The sequence below is a fragment of the Eufriesea mexicana genome, unplaced genomic scaffold (assembly GCF_001483705.2).
Source record: "Eufriesea mexicana isolate 0111107269 unplaced genomic scaffold, ASM148370v2 scaffold320, whole genome shotgun sequence".
Lineage (NCBI taxonomy): Eukaryota > Metazoa > Arthropoda > Insecta > Hymenoptera > Apidae > Eufriesea > Eufriesea mexicana.
The window spans coordinates 992,955-1,012,533 of NW_016908532.1; the positions used below are offsets into that span (position 1 = coordinate 992,955).

The 19,579-nt window shown below is 57.8% G+C and overlaps 1 protein-coding gene across 3 annotated transcripts in view; it reads right to left on the reverse strand.

Annotated features, from left to right (window-relative positions):
• Window positions 1-19,579, reverse strand: part of svp (COUP transcription factor 2) — a 45,597-nt gene that overhangs the window by 14,333 nt on the left and 11,685 nt on the right. For all 3 annotated transcript variants that reach the window (XM_017896688.1, XM_017896687.1, XM_017896689.1), the window contains one exon: window positions 10,103-10,654. In XM_017896688.1, coding sequence (XP_017752177.1) covers window positions 10,103-10,654 — 552 coding nt within the window. The remainder of the gene's footprint in view (window positions 1-10,102; window positions 10,655-19,579) is intronic.

The window sequence follows — 19,579 nt, forward strand, 5'->3', positions numbered from 1 at the left end:
GTGTCCCCGCGTACGCTGTTGTTGCTCGCCGGCGAGATACGCTTTCCGGGACCTCTGGTCCGATTCCGGTACCCGGCTGCAGCAGCGGCCGAGGGTTAGGCGTTATTGGATTACGTTACGGCATTGTCCCCCGAGTGGAAGCGCAGGGGCAGCTGTTCGTCCCAAAGGCGACGCAAGATGCGCGCCGAATATGAAAATAATATTTCCTTTTGGCATCGGTATGATCGATATTTATTCAAGCGCCGGTCACGCATTGTGTCGCGGAACCGAGCATTGTGTGCTTCGCCGACGCTTGCTCCGCGACGTGAAAGACGCCGCGCGGCTCTCGTCTCCGTGAATCGTGAAATCCTCGCAATCGGCACGACTCATCGCCAAACGTCCCTGCCACTCCCCCCTCGCCTTTCCTTCCGTTCCGCCGTCGAGATCCAACAATCCGGCCGAGTCGAGTTTCCGGCCGCGTTCCAGCACGCCGAAATCCACGAAATCGGCGCGATTTGCTGCTCCCTCCATTGCACCACCCGTTCCAACCGACCAACTTTCAACCTTCCCTCGTCCCTTCGTCCTAGGCACTCTCGATCGACGAAAGATGCCTGCCACTCCCTTTCGACGCCATCACTCGGTTCGCGTTCGAGACGTTGGAGACGTTGATCTTTCGTCCCAGCCACGAAGCTTCCTCGAGTTTCGACTGCTGCACGGAGGGACGCGGTCCGCCGAAGAACGACGGAACTTCAATCCGGCGGAATTGGATTCGCCGCGCTCGCGGCTGAGTTTTAAACTTCGTTTCGAGCCGAACAAACGCCGGCCGCTGCTCTCGAAACTTTGCGGTTCCCCTTCGCGGTCCGAAAGGGGTTTCCCGTACTCTCGGCTAAGTGACAAGTTTTATCGGCCCGTCTTTGCTCGCGATCGCGCTCCCGGAACCAACGAGAAACCGTCGCCGCGTCGTTCCGCGAAAAATTACGCCGAATTAGTCGAAAGCGCGAGAGAGAGAGAGAGAGAGTCGAGAAACGGAGCACAACCGAGAAAAATTTGCGTTCGAGCAAACCATCCAACGAGAGGGGTACTTGCAGCGCAATGCCAAATATTGCCCGTGCCTGCGAGCGATACTCCGGGTGCAAAGGGTTAAACGGTACACGGCAGCGATTCCAGTCTGTCGTGCCGTGAGAATTTACGAAACGCGCAACCCCGGGGTGTTACCGATTGCATCTTCACTGGGGAACGTTTCGCGAGGAACGTATCGACAACCGCGTCGAGGACCCTGCTTCGTTCGCTAATTTTAATATTCCTCCGCGCGTGTTACGCGATCCTTCGATCTTCCGCGATGATCCCTTCAGCGACGATATTAGATTTAGCGACCCAACTGGGGTTCGAGCGCGGGGATTCGTGACCGAGCAGATAGGTTGGGCTTCCCTTCCACAATTTCGTCTCGGAATTTTCGCTCTCCGCCAAGTTTCACGGCTCCGCCGTTTCTTCGACGGAAAATTGAGAGAAACGGACGGGTGGTAAGCGTTTAAGAAGAGGAGCGAAAATAAGGCAGGAAGAGGTGAAAAGTTAGGATTCGGACGGCGTGAAAGGTGGAGTGCGGAGCGTCGCGAACCGCCAAGTTGCCAGCGACGCACGGGGTACGCTCGTACTGGTTTCGAAACCGGCGTTCTCGGTTGCGGACCTCGACTTTGTCGTGATTCACGGTGACTAATAATCTACCAACGCGCCATTACGACGTTGCAACGAGGAACAAAGCGAGCGCGAGAGAGCTGCTCCTTCCGCGGAGCGCTCCGATTTCGAGAAAAGACGAAAGATCGAGCGCGGAGAAGTAGGAAAGGCGCGTAATCGGTGGATCGGCCGATGAGCGAAAAAACGAACCGGTTTGTCGCGGTCGCGCGGATGTCGTGAAATCGGTGGCAAGAACGCGATAAAAATAGTCGCGCGTGCGAATCCGCGTTGCGACATCGCGCCGCGTTTTGCGTCAGAGGAGACCCCTGGACATCGACTCGTCGTCGAATATCTCGACGGAGAGATAGGCCAGCTCCTCCTCGTACGATCGATCGGCGATATCGCGCCAGTGATCCAGGATCGACCGAGCCTGCGCGAATCGCCCGAGGTCCTGACCTTGCACGCTCCGTGTCGCGATTTCTTCCCTTCCGGTTCGCGAGACACCCGGGAAAAGCTTGCCAGAGCTGGAAGCACCGTCTCTAGCTGGACAGCGCGCGTTCGTCGATCGAGAAGATGGAGAAAAGAGGAGAACACGGCTAAACTACGTAAGAGCCGAGCTAGTCCTATCCGCTTCATCTTCCTCTCTCTCTCTCCCTTTTCGTTCCGCCGGTTCTCCGACTCTGTCCCTTTTCCCCGGCATTTCGCAGCCTATCTCTCCTTCTCCTCTTCTTCCCTCTTCTTTCCGCCCGGTCCGACCTTCTCTCCGTCGTCTTTCCTTGTCCGCTCGAGCGGCCGATAGATAATTGGCGTTGCGTGCTTCGAGATAAACGGCCGTGATTGGCGAAAATAACGATTAATAATTATCCACTCGCGGGATCCGAGGCGGCCTGCCCTCTCATCTCGAATCTCTCGAGAGATCCGAGCGAACGGACCGGCGAGAGAGACGAGAGGCGAAGCCAGATATTCCGCTCGCCGGGACCTCGTTTCTACCTTCCGTACTCTTTCCGTGGACCACCCTCCTAATCTTCGCCACCCTGTGCTCTATGCCGCTGCTACCACTACCACCACCACCACTACCTTTGCTCTCTACGATCTTGCCAATTTCCAACGCCGTTCCGACCACGAGAGAGAGAGAGAGGAAAGACAAAGCGCGTTACTCGCGGAGCGTGGCGTGGGCCGAGATTAACACACCTTTGCTCTCTACGATCTTGCCAATTTCCAACGCCGTTCCGACCACGAGAGAGAGAGAGAGAGAGAGAGAGGAAAGACAAAGCGCGTTACTCGCGGAGCGTGGCGTGGGCCGAGATTAACTCCGAAACGGGGCCCCCGTGTGTCGCGCGTAGTCGTCGCGGAAGCCGATAAACGGCTAGCACGGTAGAGAGAGAGAGAGAGTGCCGCGTGCCACGCGTTACGATTAACCGTCATTCGCGCTTTGCCTTTGATTCTCGCGCTTCCATCCGAGCCCACCTACGCTCCAATATACTTTCCTCCTCCTGCTGCTCCACCTCGGGGATCGAAGGACGATGCGTTCTGGAACGACGAAGGTGCGCGTGGAGGTCGAAGAGAAGACGCGAGCAGTTTATCGAACCGCATGGGAAAAGGAGGCGGGTAACGGGTGCCGGTCTTCTGACCAGCGATGCGTGCCTGTGCGCGTTCTTACGGAATCGCGTGCATCCACACCGGGCAGTGTCTGGCGTTGCACGCGCGGCACGCATTCGACCGGCTCCTAGACGGCCGATCCGGCGAGAGCAGAAACCACGAGGGGGTGGAAAGAGAAGAGCGAGGAATGGGCGGAAAAATCGCGTCCCGGCGCGAATAATTGGCGGCCACGGCTACTCCGCACGGTGGTGCGATGGCGCCGGGCTCCGTGACGCGATACGATTTGATAAGTTGTGTCAACTGCTCGTTAGTTAATTGTCGGTACGCGACACTTTCTCTCTCTCTCTCTCTCGTCCACTTCGTCGCGAGTCCACCGGCCCGTGTATACGCGTCGGTATACGCAGCCGCAACCGGCCCCCTCGGGGCTAACTTTGTCACCCTTTTCGGCACCCTCCCGATGCTCGATCCCCGCGACCGCCGATGTACTAGCCGCTGTCCAATGAATGCCCTTCATTTCCATACTTCGCTCGACGGTCAGTGAGACCGGCTAATCAGATTATTTAACCCTCGCTCGACCCGCTTGTCCTCTCTCTGTCTTCTCTCCTCTTTCTCCTCTCCCCGGACCCCGCCTACGCTCTCTCTCCCTTTTTCTCACCGTCCACTTTAACGCCGCGATTCCCCGAGCAAATCTCCGACGCGACCGAGTCTCGTTGCGAGTTTACGCGAATCCACGCGTGTCCGAGACGGCCGGCAAAAAGGAAACCGATCCTTTTCCTCTTCCTCCGTCGCGTAATCCCGCGCAAGATCGTTCCCGGCGAATCTCGCCGTCGGAATTAGTCGAGATTAGCATACACGATGGTATCGCGACGCGGCAAAAACTGCCTCGTCTCTAGGCGACTTTGCCGGATATATTCGTTCCTGCGTCGACGGGCGAGAATCTGTCGCGGCGAAAGGAATTTTCCGGCCAAGGAAAGCAACGACCGGGGTTGGAAACCGAGCGGCACCGAAAGGCAGGCGAGAGACGGAGCGAAAAGAAGAGAGAGAGAGAGAGAATCGTGTCCGCGTGGGGTTATAACGTAATTGTATTAGTCGGGTAGGGAGCACGGAGAGCAAAAGGGGTGCTGCCGTAAAATTAATGCCTTTGGCTTATCAGTGGCCTGACACTTTGGCGCCGAAAAGCCTGACGTTCCAGGCACTGGCGCGGAACTCGAGGGATATCCCGGTCGCGGATCGCCTCCGCTCCGCTCTGCTCCGCGCGTCCACCTTCCGCGTAGTTACGCGCCAAACCGACGGACAGTGCCGATTTCCCGCGACTCGCCAATTACGCGCGCGCGCGCGCGTCTTCTAATCGTTACGCTTTTCGGACACCATCCACGGTCACCAACATCCCCGACGACCATCGAGCATCCGCGCGCGTTCGCTCCTCTTTTCCTTCCAACCGTCCAAACACGCGCACCGGCCGTGTAATTCTCCGCAACGCGCACCTTTTCGGTAGGCTATTTCCCTCCTAATGAGTGCCCCATTAGGAAGTAACGGAAGAGGTATGCGCAACGGGGTTCTGTCACGGCCACGGAGAGGCCCGATGCGGCTCCATGTAAATCGGATTAATTAAAGTTCGCCGGACAAACGGTACGGAGAGAAGGATGAGACGACCGAGCAGAAGAAGAAGAAGAAGAAAAAGAAGAAGAAGAAGGGAGCACGAACGAGTCCTGGTTCCCTGGGATTTCGCTATTTTTCGCGGTCGAGAAGAGAACACCCCGAAATTCCTGGAGATGGCGCGAGACGCTTTAAGCGGAATAAATAGGTTGGAGCGGGAAGGAGTCTCGGAGCGACGTAAAAGTCGAGTAGACGCGTGGAGCGTGACGAATCTCGTTGGCAAAGCCAATACCGCAGTCGGAGATGTTCCTGATTGAGACGAACGCGATGCGGGTGCGGGTTACGGCACACCGAGTCGTGGCGCAGTGTGCGTGCGTGCGGTTCGCGTATCGAAGCGTGGAGGAAAAAATTGGATCGGTCACGGACACGTGGTACCGTGGCACGAGAGATTTCGTTCGTTCCTGATTCGAACCGAAAAAGAACCCCGATGCGTTTCGCCTCTCTCTCTCTCATCGTCGAACCCACGCGTTTTCCTTTTTATGGCTCCCTTTCCTTCCTCCAGGCAGCTTCTTCTCGGCAGCGCGCGACCCCCTTAGACGCAGCCCTAAGCGGTGTACGGCGCGTTGGCGCGCGCGCGCGCGCGAGCGAGCGGTTAGGGGATGCTGACTCATACAGGCCAGTCGGCGTACCGCATAGCGGATACATGGCGTGTCACCCCGAATATTATTCGACCGCCTGACAGCGCAATCTGTGAATGCGCGATATTGTCTGGTGGTGGAGGAGGCTGCGGCTCGACTCTCTACGTTCCGACGGTTACCGCTCGGCATGTGGGACTAGGAATGCCACGCGTGCACACCACCCAACTCTCTCCCGCTATCTCGGCCGCCGCTGCGAGGATCCGGCGAATACGCGTGGCGCGTAATCGTTGCTCCTTTCGTCCCCTTTAACGGTCCGGGTTTCAGCGGCAGTTTTTAGCGCGTTAAATTCCTCCCGAGTAATTTCCACCACCGCCCCATCCGCCGCGTCTTCCACCTTTGGAATCGGAATTCTCTCCCCCTAGAGTCTAACGGACACGGACAGGGGCCAGCGAAACGACGGAGGGAACCGTCGGCGAAATTCTCCGCTCGGCGAAGAGAAAGACCTTTGGCCCGATCGGTCGAACCAACGAACGCGCAAATTGGCACGCGCAACAAATTCGGACCGGCGTTCGTTCTTAATTTAGAGCCGGCTTCGACCACGCTAACGACCCCGGCAATCCGTGGAAAAAACGACCGCAGCCGTTTCGAGGCGCCTTTCTCTCGCGAAACGAAAGTAGAAGACTCTGGAACGTCCGACATTCCGTCTAACCGACAGAGACACCTTATCCCCCCGCGTGCTCTCGTTAATAGAAGGATCCTCTCCCTCTCTCCCTCTCTCTCTCTCTCTCTCTCTCTTTGTCTGCCTCTCGGAGAACGATAACAGAGACATCGGGCGAGAATAGGAAACGAGGGGGAAAGAACGCGTGGGGTGTGCGCGTGTGCGCGCGCGAGCAGGCCGAGCCGGCTGTCGCATATTTAACGGCATCCCGTGTCAAACGGGGCCATAAAACACGCTCGCGCCTAAATAAAATCCCTTCTTCGCATCGACAAACGTTCCTCTCCTCTCTTTACGCCCCGTGTTCTTCTCGTCCTTTCCCGATTCTGCATCGCGAACGGGGCTGTTCCGCGCGTTGGCGCGATTTACTGGGCCGCGACACGATGGATGGATAGACGGAGGAGAACGGAAGCTGCGCGCGAGAAGGCTGGCGTTTGGTTTTTTCCTCGCCTCGATAAGGAGATACGGTCGCGGACGTGAAATTCCGGCGCTGCGTCGCGGATTCACCCTTTGCCCGGAGCCGCTTCGGTGGAATCGGTGAAAAGGATGGGCGCTTTGTTTCGCGGACGGCGTCGCCGGCCGATATCACGGTCGAGCGAGTTTTCGGGGCAGTGGAAGGACGGAAATACGGACGGAAAAGCGGGGTGTCGGGTTAAGCGAGGACTCGGCTGGACGCGGTTCGCTCGGCGATCGCGCTAGGTACCCGGGGTGGTCGGGGGTCGTGGGTACGAGACCGAGGAGAAGCCGAGGGTTCGTTTCGGCGGCGAGGACGTCGATAAGCGGCTCGCATTGTCCGACGGTCACGTGGCCACCCTCGCCATCCCGAAACGACGCCTTGTCCCGGCTACCGTCGTTTATATTAAACTCCGAGGTTAATACCGTGGCTTACTCTAATACCGGGGCAACCCTTTGCCCTGCGATACGCCGATAAGGCTCGCGCGGACCGACCAACTTCCTCCGCCACCTCCGCTCCGCCATTCCTCTTCGCGCTCCTCTCGTCGCTTCTCTCGTCGCTTTTTCGCCAACGTCACAAACGCGTTTGCATTTTTGCCGGCCGGAGAAACGGTGGAAACGGGTCGCGAGACTCGGTCCGCTTTCGATCCACGCAGCGAGCACGGATGCGAACCGAGGGCAGATAATAAAAGGAAAATGGGTAACGCTCTCAAAGTCGAGGGTTGGGGAACGCGACCCCGACTCGACACCGAGCAACAATGCGCCCGATAGAGAACCGACCGCGAACTCGCTCGCTGCTCGTGGTCCCGGCTTCGCAGATAACGCGTCGCCCTCCCTTCCGCTGCTCATCCCTTTCCTATGCCTCCTTCTAGTCCTCCCCATTATATTCTCCCGCTCGTACCTACGCGCGCCTCGCGCAAACGAATCTCCGTCGAGTTGTTCTCCTACGCGATCGTTCCGTCCGATCCGGAGGAACCCGCGTGTCCCGATGGACCGTCGATCGTTGCACCCCGTAACGGTGCGAACAACGCGTCCGTCCGTCGTTCATCTCTCTCTCTCTCTTTCTCTCTTCCTGTCCGCGCGCACGGTTTCGCCGCGTCGATAAATTATCCGAGGTTAACAGGTGAGCGCGAACGACAGACGGCGATAATAACGACGACGATAAACGCGTCAATAATACGCCGGTAGGATCGGGGACGCGGCTGCGGCCGCGGAAACACGGCTAGGCGATATTAACGATCGCCGCTCCGTCGTGTTCCGACGACACGCGCGCGTTATTCCCGTCACTCGCGGATTTCCCTTCGATTTGGGTTACCGGCCTGGCCTCGCAGCCGTTCCTCTCCTCTCTGCCACTTTGATCCTCCGCCGACCACCGACGCCGTCGCGACCGACATTCCCGTCCGCGTCCCGTTTTCGACCTCTTTCCGTCGCTCTCCGACCCGCGCGCGGTTCACGCCCGCGCCAGGCCTCTCTGCCGCCCCAGCCCCCCGGTGGATAGAAAAAGAGAGAAGACGGAGATTAGCTCGAAATCCGGTTGCCCCCCGCCGACCATCTCGCCGAACGAGAACGTATACGCGTCGGTCCGGCGAGTCGGAGCGAGCCACGATCCTGCTTACTTTCTCTCCTCGTCGTCGTCCCCGCGGTGTCCCCGTTTGCGAGTCCGCTTCGCGATGCTCTTTAGCCTTCTCGTCGCTACGAATAATCCGCGAGATTCGCGGCCGCGCGTTTCGTCGAAACGGAAAAGCGGCGAGTACGCGGGTCGTCGTGGAGGAATCGCGTGCCACGTAATCGTGGGAGCGTTTCCCATCGAGATACGCCTTGGTACCGTAGCTAGCCGCGAATATATCCGCGGGCACACCGGCTACGCGCGCGTTTCTACGGGGTGGCCCGGAACCGTTCTCGCGACGATCCTGCGTTTCGCGCTGGGACCGCTCGGAACGGTTCGCGAAGGTGGTTGTCGATGCGCGCGAGCACGAGAGGAGGACGACGAGAGAAAACGCGCGGCGACTACGCGAGATCGAGAACGATGCGCCGGTTGCGCGTTTCCGCGTCACCGAGTGTGCACGGGAGAAAGCCGAACCGCGCAGCCACGCTCCATCTAGTCGGCTAAACGTACTTTACGTACCGTGCCCTCGTTCCACCGTTTTATCCGAACAATTAGACGCGTGATCCGCGATTTGCCAGGCCTACGAAAAAACGATAGCCGTCTCGCGTCGGCGAAAGTTGCTCCAGCCTTTGGACGCTTCGCGAGATTTCCTTCGCCGTTACGCAAGACCGTCCAGACTCTCCGAGTCCGAGGCCTATCTCGCGAGATCTCCGGGCTCTTCGGACACGGACGCGCACAGGGTGGCGCAGGGTCCCGCGTGCCACGAACCGCAAAGGGATCCACGCAGGGACCCTCGGATGAAAAGGAACGAGAAGAAGAAGAAGAAGAAGAAGAAGAAGAGAAGATTCGACGAGAGATTGGCGAAGGAAAAGAAGAAAAAGAGGGCAGCACGAGCGCGCAGGGATGGAAGGGGAAAGCTCGAGAAACGGGACATTAGCATAAGCTAAACCGAGCTAAGCGCGGCCATATAGCACGGAAATAAATAGTCGCTTGTCCCCGTATCTACGGGACGAGAGGGTTTAGCATGGGCCAACCTCGTGCTCGCCCTAAAACCCGAACGCGCGTGCGTTCCGTTCGCGGACCCACCACCGTGAAACCTATCGGTGTCGTCCATCCGACCTTTTTCCCTCAAGACGGCAATTTCTAACGGCAACAGGTCGGTCATCTTTCCGCGTGGAAATTTCGAAATCGCGACGAGGGAAATTCGCGCGATCCATCGCCAAAGGCAGAGACAGAGAGAGAGAGAGAGAGAGAGAGAGAGGTTAGGAAGGGAAGTAGAAACGCGAGCATTGTCCCCGGCGCGCGGTTCGATGACGATCGCCGCGCGGCGTGGACGAGTATTGTGTGTCGGGTACGTCGGCTAGAATCGCGGTGGTCTGGATGACAGTCGTGTAATGTTCGCGTCGATTAGACGAAGCTACGAACGAGCGGCGCGCGTCAAGAGACCGTCGCGATCGGAGTTCTTCCGGCGGCCCTGCCACCGCTCGCGCAACCACGTTGCGTCCACCGGCATTGTCCCCTTTCTAAGCTTCTCTAAGCTCGTCCAGGATCGACCACGAGAGTCCGCGATGGTGCGCCTCGTCCTCCTCTACACGGCCGATGCTATCGCCGCGCCGTGCGCACACGCCACCACGCCAGTTACGAGAAAGACGGCCTATCCGTTCGTATTGTTCCACGCGCCGTCATCTCCACGGCTCTCCCATCTCTCCGTCTTCGCCCAGTCCGACTCTCCCGGTCGAATCCCAGCGAAATAGAGAGAGAGAGGGAGAGAGAGAGAGAGAGAGAGAGAGAGAGAGAGAGAAAGGAAAAAGGAGAGAAAGAAAAAAAATGGTAACGTTGGTTTACCTGTGGTGAAGAGGACGATGGCCTTGAGGCAACTGTACTCGGCCGAGTCGACGTGCAGAGCCTTCAACTTTTCCACTTGTTCCTGAAAGATCCTGATGTGGTCCATAAAGGCGACGACGCGATCCGCCGCCATGGGGGAAGCGTGAAGACCGGCTGCGGCGAGCAACGGCGCCACGTGGAGAGGCATCGAGCACTGACTCGCGTTTAGCACGAACAACTCGCTCCAAACTAGCCTGAGCAGGGCAACCTGGTCGGTGACTTGAAGGTCCGGGAAGAACGGGATGTTTCTGGCCCACTCGACCGCCGAGAACAGCAATCTCGCCGCGAGCTCGCAGATGTTGTCGATTCCCATGATGTTGTTCGGTTGCATACACTGGCCGTATCGCGAGGTCGGATACGGTTCTGCCCTCAGCAGCAAACTTATGTACGACGAGAGGTAAGAATGACCGTTCAGGCTGGCACACGCGACCGCGTCGCCGTTCGTCAGGGCAAACTGTCCCGGCAAACCTGGTAGCGACGGCTGCGACGGTGGCACTCGACCCCTTTGTACGGCTGCAACAGACGAACACACTACATCAATCGATCACTTCGCTTCTTTCGTCGTGTTCTCGCGCTTGTCCTACTCCCTCGCCTAGACCTTTCCTCGTACGCGCCAACCATCGCAGAAATCCTAACGTCCAATCTCTCTCTCTCTCTCTCTCTCTCTCTCTCTCTCTCTCTCTCTCTCTCTCTCGTCTCGGTCTCGGTTACTCGCTATTCCCTGTTCTCCCGAGACTCGACCAGCAACGACACCCCGCTGCGCAACGCCTGAATTCCAACCTCCGCCCCGCGGCTAACGAATACCGTCGTCGTCGTCGTCGTCGTCGTCGTCGTCGTCTCCTCTATCTCTTCCTTCTTCGCCCACCCTGCTTTGCCGCGGACTAAAAAACGCCAGTCCCGAGGCTCGTTCGGGACGTGGTTTACGGGTTCTAGCGACCGGTATAACACGCGGCTAAACGACTCGTGACTTTCTTTCTCTCGGTTAGCCGAATGCCCGCTCAGAAACCGCTTCCACCGATTCGCCGGACTCTGTTATTTCGTTTACACACCGAGGGCCTCTCGCGAGAGTCGAGGCTGCTCGCTGCTGCTCGCTGCTACCACCACGCCGAGGACTCGGTACCGTTACCGGCCGGCCCGAACACGGATACTCGTTTCGTCGCTCGCTCGAGCGGAAAAGAATTCGCGGGAAATTCGTACGTCGCGATCAGCGAACCCGATCGTTTCGACATCCGCTACCCGCTCGTTCGCCGCGACCTCCGAGCATTCCGGTCGCGCATCTCGAACCGAGAACCGTACCGAGCGAACGCGACCCGACACCCCCCCCCCCCCCCCCCCCCCCCAATTACCGGGCAACGTATACGCGTCGCGCGTCTCGTTAACCGACATCCTTAAATCTCGTCGATTCGCGACAGCCGCTCGTGATTCCACGGCGCGGGGTGAAAGGTCGCGAGATTGCCGCCAACGGTGCCGCGATTACGCGCGTCCGCTTTATCGACAGGCTGGATTTTTTGTTCCAAAATCGCGGGGAACGGCAGAAACCGTGGCGTTTAGATTACGAAGAGAGCGCGGGACCGGTTCGCGGAGCTATGGCGACGCGAATCGTGACGCGGATATCGGGACGGCAACAAGGATCGTTACGCGGTTCGCTTGGCGGAAGAGACGACGCGAATTCTCGGAAAAAAACGCCGCGACGACCACTCGATAAAGTTATCGGCGCGATGGCTGTGAAGCTCGGCTCCGATGGCAAAGTCCACGTCGATCGGACGACCGAGGAATTTTTTCGCGACGCCTCGACGTCGGTCGCCACCCGACGATAGTTCGAGAAAATTCCTCGTCGCGTCGATACCGTTTCGTCTCCCTCCGCTCACACCGCGCCGTCCATCCGGCTCCGCCGCGGAGAAGCGCGTCGCGCGAGAGGCAGAGCAGAGCCGAGCCGAGCCGAGCCGAGCCGAGAGCGCGGCCATAGAGAGATCCTCGGACGTGGATTGATGATGCCGACGCGCTGTTGCACCGAGCGTGGCGCGGTCGGTGCAGCTCCGGCCAGAGACGATTGAACGCGGGATGGGTCAGGAAAACGAAATAGACGAGGATGCAACGAGAAAGGAGAAAAAGACGAGCAGAGAGAGAGAGAGAGAGAGAGAGAGAGAGAGAGAGAGAGAGAGTTGGTATTTCAGAGGAATATCCGTCTGCGGGCTCGCGACGCGCAACGAGCGGCGAGCATCGTTCAAAATAATTATAAACATCGAGAAACGACGATCAATCTTCCGTACGCGTTCGATAATAAGCGAATTACGAGGACGACGTCGAGGTGAAAACGAAGGAACGAGAGGGACAGAAGAAGGATTGAAAGCGCGCGAGAAGAGACGAATGGAATGACAGGGGTAAGGGTTGAGCTGGACGTGGCCGTCCGTGGACGTGGGGGCAGCAGACCGAGTCGGCCCGGAGAAAAAGGAGAGTAAGAGCACCCGCGGAGCGCGTGATTTAAAATGCTAATTTTTTTCCTTCCTAGCGACAGCGCGTTGATTAAGACGATCGCGCGCACGGAATGCCGCGCGCGGAATGGAATTTCATTAGCGGCTATGACACACGGCTTAGGAAATTTCACGCGATTCCACGATACCGCTCGACACCGCCACCCATGTCGAGTTTCCCGCTTTTCCCGATTTCTCTACGGGTAAAACGCGCGACGATAACACGCGTACGAGTAACGCGAACGCGGCGCGTTCGCCTCACCGACGATTCGCCTGCTCGACGGTAACGGTGACGGTGACGGTTACGACCTACATGAACATCGCCACGAGGTCATTGGGTCGTCGATTATACGCGTTGTACACGTCGCCGTGTATATCGCCATAACCGCGCGTGGCGTGCAACGAAACGAGTCGCTCAGAAAGCCTACTCTTACGCTCGAGATTGCCCGTTCGAATCTCCGCCATTTTCGCGCCTTTCCACTCGGCGCCCCACCACCGCCGACGCCGCGAGTTTCCTCTCTATTCGTTCGGATCGTGGCCGGCCGCGAGTCCACGCGAAAAGCCGCCGGATTATTATCCGTTTGGCGTTCGATCGCTCGAAGAAACCCCGGAATCTCCTTTGGAATCGAAACCGCTTCGTCCTACGTCGTCCTCGACCCTTAGCGGAAGATCCATTAACGTTTGCGAGATAATTACTCCAAATAGAGATTATACAGGCCGGTACTAATTCTCCGCGTGTGCAGCCTCCGACGATAAATAAACACCTACGTAAAACCCTGCGGCGGTCCCGCGCAACCAAACGGCCTAATGATGGGAAGAGAGCTCCTTACCACGGCTTCTTACCTACCTATTCGCTCTCTCGCTCTCTCGCTCTCTCTCTCTCTCTCTCTTCCTCTCTCCCGCTCTTTTCTTTTCCCTCGCGCACGTTCGCGCTCGCTCGCGCCCCCTACCACCGGCCTAACGTTTTTCGTACGTCTTTCTTTTTGCGCGCCGCGATTCCCTTCGACCATCCCACTCCCCACCCCCGCCGTGTCCTGGCTTTCCAACTGGGTTGCATCATCGCGAGCGGGGAAAAAAAAAAAGAAAAAAAAAAGAACGCGCGACACGGTTTTTTTTCCTCGATAAAACGTCCACCGATCGATCGAGATGGGTTTCCTTCCGCGTGAGACGGTCGTCGTATCGCGCGCCGCGAACGCGTCGAATCGGCTCTACAAGAGGAAAAGAAGCAGCGGGAAGAGGAAAAAAGGAGCAGTGGAAAAGAGAGAGCGAGGCCGAAGAGAGGAGAAAGGAGCGCGTATCGCGTGGCCGATGCAACATCGCGTGGAGTGATTTTTACGCGGCTAATAAGCGGGTGCTCGTCCCCGCGGGCACCAGTTCCGGCTCGAAGGTGGCAAGGCAAAGAGTAGGCGGCCGGTGAGAAGTGCCGCGCGGCGAGTCGATGCTATTAAGATTTCCGTATCGTCGTCCCGTTACCGAGACCGACCAACATACCGAGAGGTTACGCTCGCCGATCGCCTAACGTTCTCCTTCTTCTCTTCCTTCCATCTCCATCCTCTGCATCCTCTCTCTCTCTCTCTCTCTCTCTCTCTCTCTCTCGCTCGCTCGCTCGCTCGCTCGCACGCTCGTGCACTCCATGTATACGGCACTGCGCGATATGCACCTTTGCCTCGATACCATACCGAACGAACGAATCTCCAATCTCGAGATACCCCTTTTAAAATTTCCCCCGATATTACCGTTCGTTCGTTCGTTCGTTCGTTCGTTCGACGAGAGTCTTCCCCCAACGCGACCACGCGACGTATCGGAAGGATATTTTCGCGTTCCCTCGACATTAACCGACGGAGCGAGTACGTCGTACCTATGTATACGGGTATGTAGATACGGTTCGTGGGAGGACTGCGAGAAGTCGTCGCAGAACCCGGGGAACCGGGAAAGAACGAATCCACCGCGATTGGAAGAGTACGCGCGGACGGGAAAAGGATCGAAGCGAGAACGAGGGAGAAGCAGATAAAGATGCAAAGAAGGGAAAGGAGAAGGCAAAAGGACGGAGAAAGAGGAAGAGGGAGCGAGAGAGAGAGAGAGAGAGAGAGAGATGAAAAAGCTCGGGAAGCGAGGGAAGAAGCGCACGCGCGAGAGAGGAAGAGATAGCGGAGAAGGAGAAAGAGATCCGAAATACACCTGCGGATCGAGACGGGCCGAGAGAACCAGTCGACGCGGAATAACTGGTATTAATACGTCACGTAATTACCGTGCGAGAGGTATGGAAGTGTGTGTATAGTCGACGTTGGCCCGGCAGGCCAACCAAGGCGGGTTCGAGCGAGCACACGCGCTTACATCCGACGCTCTCGAGAGTCGTCTGTTAGACCTCTATCCTCTCTTTCTCGCTCCCTTGCACTGGTCGGGAAGATGCCGGCGAGAGCATGCATCGTACGGGCAGTTTTCGAGCGAGCGGAGGTCGCTTCGGGCCATGCTTCTGTTCCGAGCCATTATGATAATTTCGCCGGAAAGAAGGTTACCGGCTTGCTCCGTCGCCGACTACCCTAGGCCTTGCGCTCGCGCTCGCTATTACCAACGACTAGAGAACGAACGTTGCGTCGCGTCCCACTCACCCCTCCCCGCCGCCGTCCCCCGCCGGTCAGAGCCCATTATCCCGTAGCCGTTGATTCCACGGGTTATATCGGCCTTAACCGCCCGCGCGCTCATCTACCCGCACACTCTATCCCGTCGCCGATTTTCCCGATTCCCATTTCACTCCACCAGACCACCACTGCCCTTTCTCCCTTCGTCACACTCGCGCGCCGTTCGTTTCTCCGATCGTTTCGCGGCAAAGGACCGACAGCGTGCACGGTCACGGAACGCTCGTTAACCACGGCGATAGGAAGGTCCACTGCGTGGCCAACTTTGGTGACCATCGCGCGCGCCCTCTGACCACGCGCGTTACCCAAACCTTCCGCCAATTGCTGTCCAATCCCTCGCATAGTTTCGTTTCCAGTGGATTCGCGAACGCGCGCCAGGCGATCGCGGTCTATTCCACGCGCGACACGACCGACACGCGAACCATTCGAAAGGGAAAGGTACACCGGATACGGTGTGCGAGATTCGTTCGGACGCGTCGATAACGAAAAAAGAGAGAAAGAGAGAGAGAGAGAGCGATGAGCGGAAGGAAGGAAGGAAGGAAGGAAGGAAGGAAGGAAGGAAAGGAATAGGAGAACGGATAGAAGCGGCGACGAGAAAGAGAGAGAGAGAGAGAGATGAGCGGAAGGAAGGAAGGAAGGAAGGAAGGAAGGAAGGAAAGGAATAGGAGAACGGATAGAAGCGGCGGAGGCAGAAGAAACGAAGAGAGAAGAGGAAAGAGAGAGGGCAGCGCGCGCGGCCAGTGGGCCCGCCTAACATTCCCACGGTGCCTGCTCGCGGCGAGGCCTCGGCTCGCATGCTATTCGACGGTGTACGATGATCTTACGTTATGCGAGCAACATTAAGCTCGCGAGGAAGGTTATAGGGACGAACGAGGGGTAGAACGAGAGAAGACAAAACGGAACGAGAACGAGTCGGTGATCGAAACGGGAAGCGAGTGGACGGGATCGGGCGTGTTTCGAGAAAGAGAAACAAGAGAAGAGGGGAGGAGGGCGTACGCGCCGCGTTATTAATATCCCCTTTCTTCCTTCTTCCACGCTCCCCCCACTCCGTTCTCCTTCGATTCGCAAACGACCTGTTCGTAGAGCACGGCGTTTAGCTTTCCACGGTTATCTTCGCAAATTGCGCGGTCCCTCGCGGTCTGGCTCGCGTGTGCGAAAGACGCGTCGAACGTGGGAGTCGTCGGCCGGTCCTTGGTCGATCGCGCATGCCCGGTCGGTCCACCACGAGTCCGCGCCGTCGCGACCGGTAGCCACGAATCGGTACGCGTTCTTCCGTTCCGCTTCGCGTTCCCGTGAAAACGGACCCTTCGGTCGCCTTTTCGGACCCCCGGCACCGACCCTGAAATCGCCCCGATCGCGTGGGACTCTCCCGGCGAAAGAATTTCTTCCAGCGATGTCCTTCTTTCGTTCCGCCTCGCGGCGGCCGACGGAACGCTCTTTTGACCTACTGTCTTTCAAATCGTTCCCCTTCCCGCCGCCAAGGCTCTCGTCGCCGCTACTTTCGGACCATGATTCACTCCGATTCTCCTTCTTTCGTTCCCTGCGCGACCCTCGGAAATCCTTCGTACATCTCTCGGACTCCAATCCACCGCGTTTCGTTTCCTTCGCCTCGCTCTTCGGGCCTCGACCGACCGAAATTTTCTCCAACCACACGCGTTCCCCCGGTAGAGAGAGAGAGAGAGAGAGAGAGAGAGAGAGAGGTATCTATGTAGGTTCGCGATGCGAACCGTCTCGGATACGCGGTTGGAAGGTTCTCGTAGGCATCGCTAACGGCGCTGCGCGAGGCGCGCGCGAACCGTCTGGGTTAGGCGAGTATATCTGCCCACGTCTATCGGGGACTGGTTCGCGACGCAAGGCAGGTGAGTTTTACGAGTTAACGGCTGTTGATATTTGCATCGCGCTCCTTTTTCCGCCCATAATTGCCTATACCGTCCCCCTCTTCCTACTTTTCTCTCAACCACTCGCTCCGCTCTCGCTTCATCCTTTTGCCCCTTTACCTCCCCCCCCGTTCCTCTTGCCCGTCGTTCCCATCCTCGCGAACGCGTCGTATTTTCCATCCATCGGAAACCCGTTCGCCGATATTCCTCCGTGTTTCTCCGCGCGCGATCTCGTTTCGTTCCCCGAGTTGACCTTTCCGCGGTACCGGCAAGTCTTTGTACACCGCGCGTTTCCTCGCCGAGCGACCGTGAAAGAAAAGTCGGCGAGGCGTCGAAAAGAATCGAATATCTCGGCGATCTACGCTCGGTCGTTGCGGAAAACCGCGAGCAACGAGGAGGAAGAGCGATCGTCCAAGCCACGGAACGGAGAGAAAACGAACACACATACACAGAGAGAGAGAGTGTGTGTGTGTGTGTGTGCGCACGCGCGCTCGGAGGTATAGAAGAGCGTACGAGCGTGTCGGTGGGTGTGCGCAAAGCGGACTAACGTAGGCCTGAACGTAGTTGACCGCCTTTTCCGAGTGAACTTTCACATTCTGATCGCGCGAGAGCTCTGCCGGGCCCCGAAGGTCGTTTCTCCTCGCTCGAAGAACGAACCCGAGCGCGTTGCCCGCGTTTTCCTCGGCAACGCGCGCCGAGACGAGCTTCTGTGCTAACCGACACCTGCGTGGATCGCGCGGATGGTTCTCGCGGCGAGAATAAAAGTGGTCGCAACGACCGGGATGACGAGAAGAAAGGGGACGAGCACGAGGCGCGCGAGCCTTTCGTAAAATTTGCCTAGATGTCGAGCAGGGGGAACGAACAAAGGGTAATACGCGCAACCGTGTGGACCTTGCACCGTTCTGAATATGCATAACGAGCCCGAGTTCCGATCGCAATCCCCCACGAACGGTGTCAGGTACTCTTGACCCGACGACAGTTTTGTCATGGTAATGCGCCTACTTTGTATTTTAATGCTCGGAAAGAGATTATGCGGGTAAATACGGCCAACGCTTCGCTCCGTCTCTTCGTAAGCTTCTCTTCGTGACCTCGCGAACACGCGATTTTCTTCCTTCTCCGATACCATCGTCGCACCACCTCCCCTAACCCCGTTTTCCTCGTCGGTTTTCCTTCTCCGGGTGTCGCGCACCGGCAATGTCCGTCCGTCCGGCAGGCGGTTGCACGGAATCGATTCGCGGAGTGTTTCGCGACGTGAACGTCGGATGCATCGCGAATGCAAATGGCGTAGCGCGAGAAAGCGGAGGAGAAACTGGTGGAAAAATCGGCAGCGATGGGAGGATAAGGGGAGCGAAGTAGCGGATAGGCGAAGCGGTGTTTTATCGGGGTTCGAGCGGAGATAGCGGAGAAAAATCTCGCGGACGCCGGCATTTATCAAACTTGGCTCGATGGCCGGCCAGGCCACCGACTGGCGGTCTCTCGTTCCGACACTCCCCGGGGACGACGAGGCTTTGGCCCGACGTTATCGAGCCGAGAGTTTCGTACGCGAACTCGAGCACGGAGGATGATATCGCCGAGGGCGGTCGGACGAAGAATCTCTCCGTCGTGTGCAGAGGATCAAGAATCGACCGTCAGTCGGATTACTAATCATTTCCCGGGTCCGAGAAACCTCGCTAATTGATTAAAGTCACGATCCTGACCCTGCCGTAATATCGGCAATCTCTCCTCTCGGCGCACACTGGGGAGAAAGGTAGACACCGAGGATAGGGACAGGGAGGAAAGTAGAGAGAGAGAGGGAGAGCACGAGATGAAAAAGAAACGGTAAGAAGCGAAAGAGCAGACTCTCTCTCCCCCCCTCTCTCTCTCTCTCTGTCTATGTCTCCCATCCCTCCACCCTCCTCTCCGTATGTTGGCTTCGCGTAATTTTTTCCATCTCGCTCCGTCTCGCTCGCGCCCGAGTCTTTTCGCATTCTCCCGTCCTTTCCACCTTCTCATCCATTTTGGTTTGCCCCGAACGTTCGTTCGAGCAGCCCGACTATCCGCCTTCGTCGTCCTCCCATTGTTGCATCGTTCCACAACCCGGCAAGGGAAACAATGTCTAATTTCAGTTAATGCGGCTATAATGGCCATCGTCGTTGCATCGGCATGCCGCGCGGCATGCTTCGACGCTGAGAGATAAGTGAAATCCACCTTGGCACACCGGCGTCTCTACCCTATAGCCGACTCCGTATCTCTTCTTCCTATACCGCCACTCGTTCGCCAGATATATCGGCCTCTGTCGAGAATTTCCTAATAACACCGATTCGCGCGCGGGCGCGCGAGCGCGCAATTACCTTGGCCGTTTAATCGATCGCTCGATCGCGTCCGGCATTTCCGGGATCGAGGAATCTTTTTCGTGGAAAATGGCTTTCGTATCGGCGAGGAACGCGCGTGGCGGAGGGGTGCGTTCTACGGGGG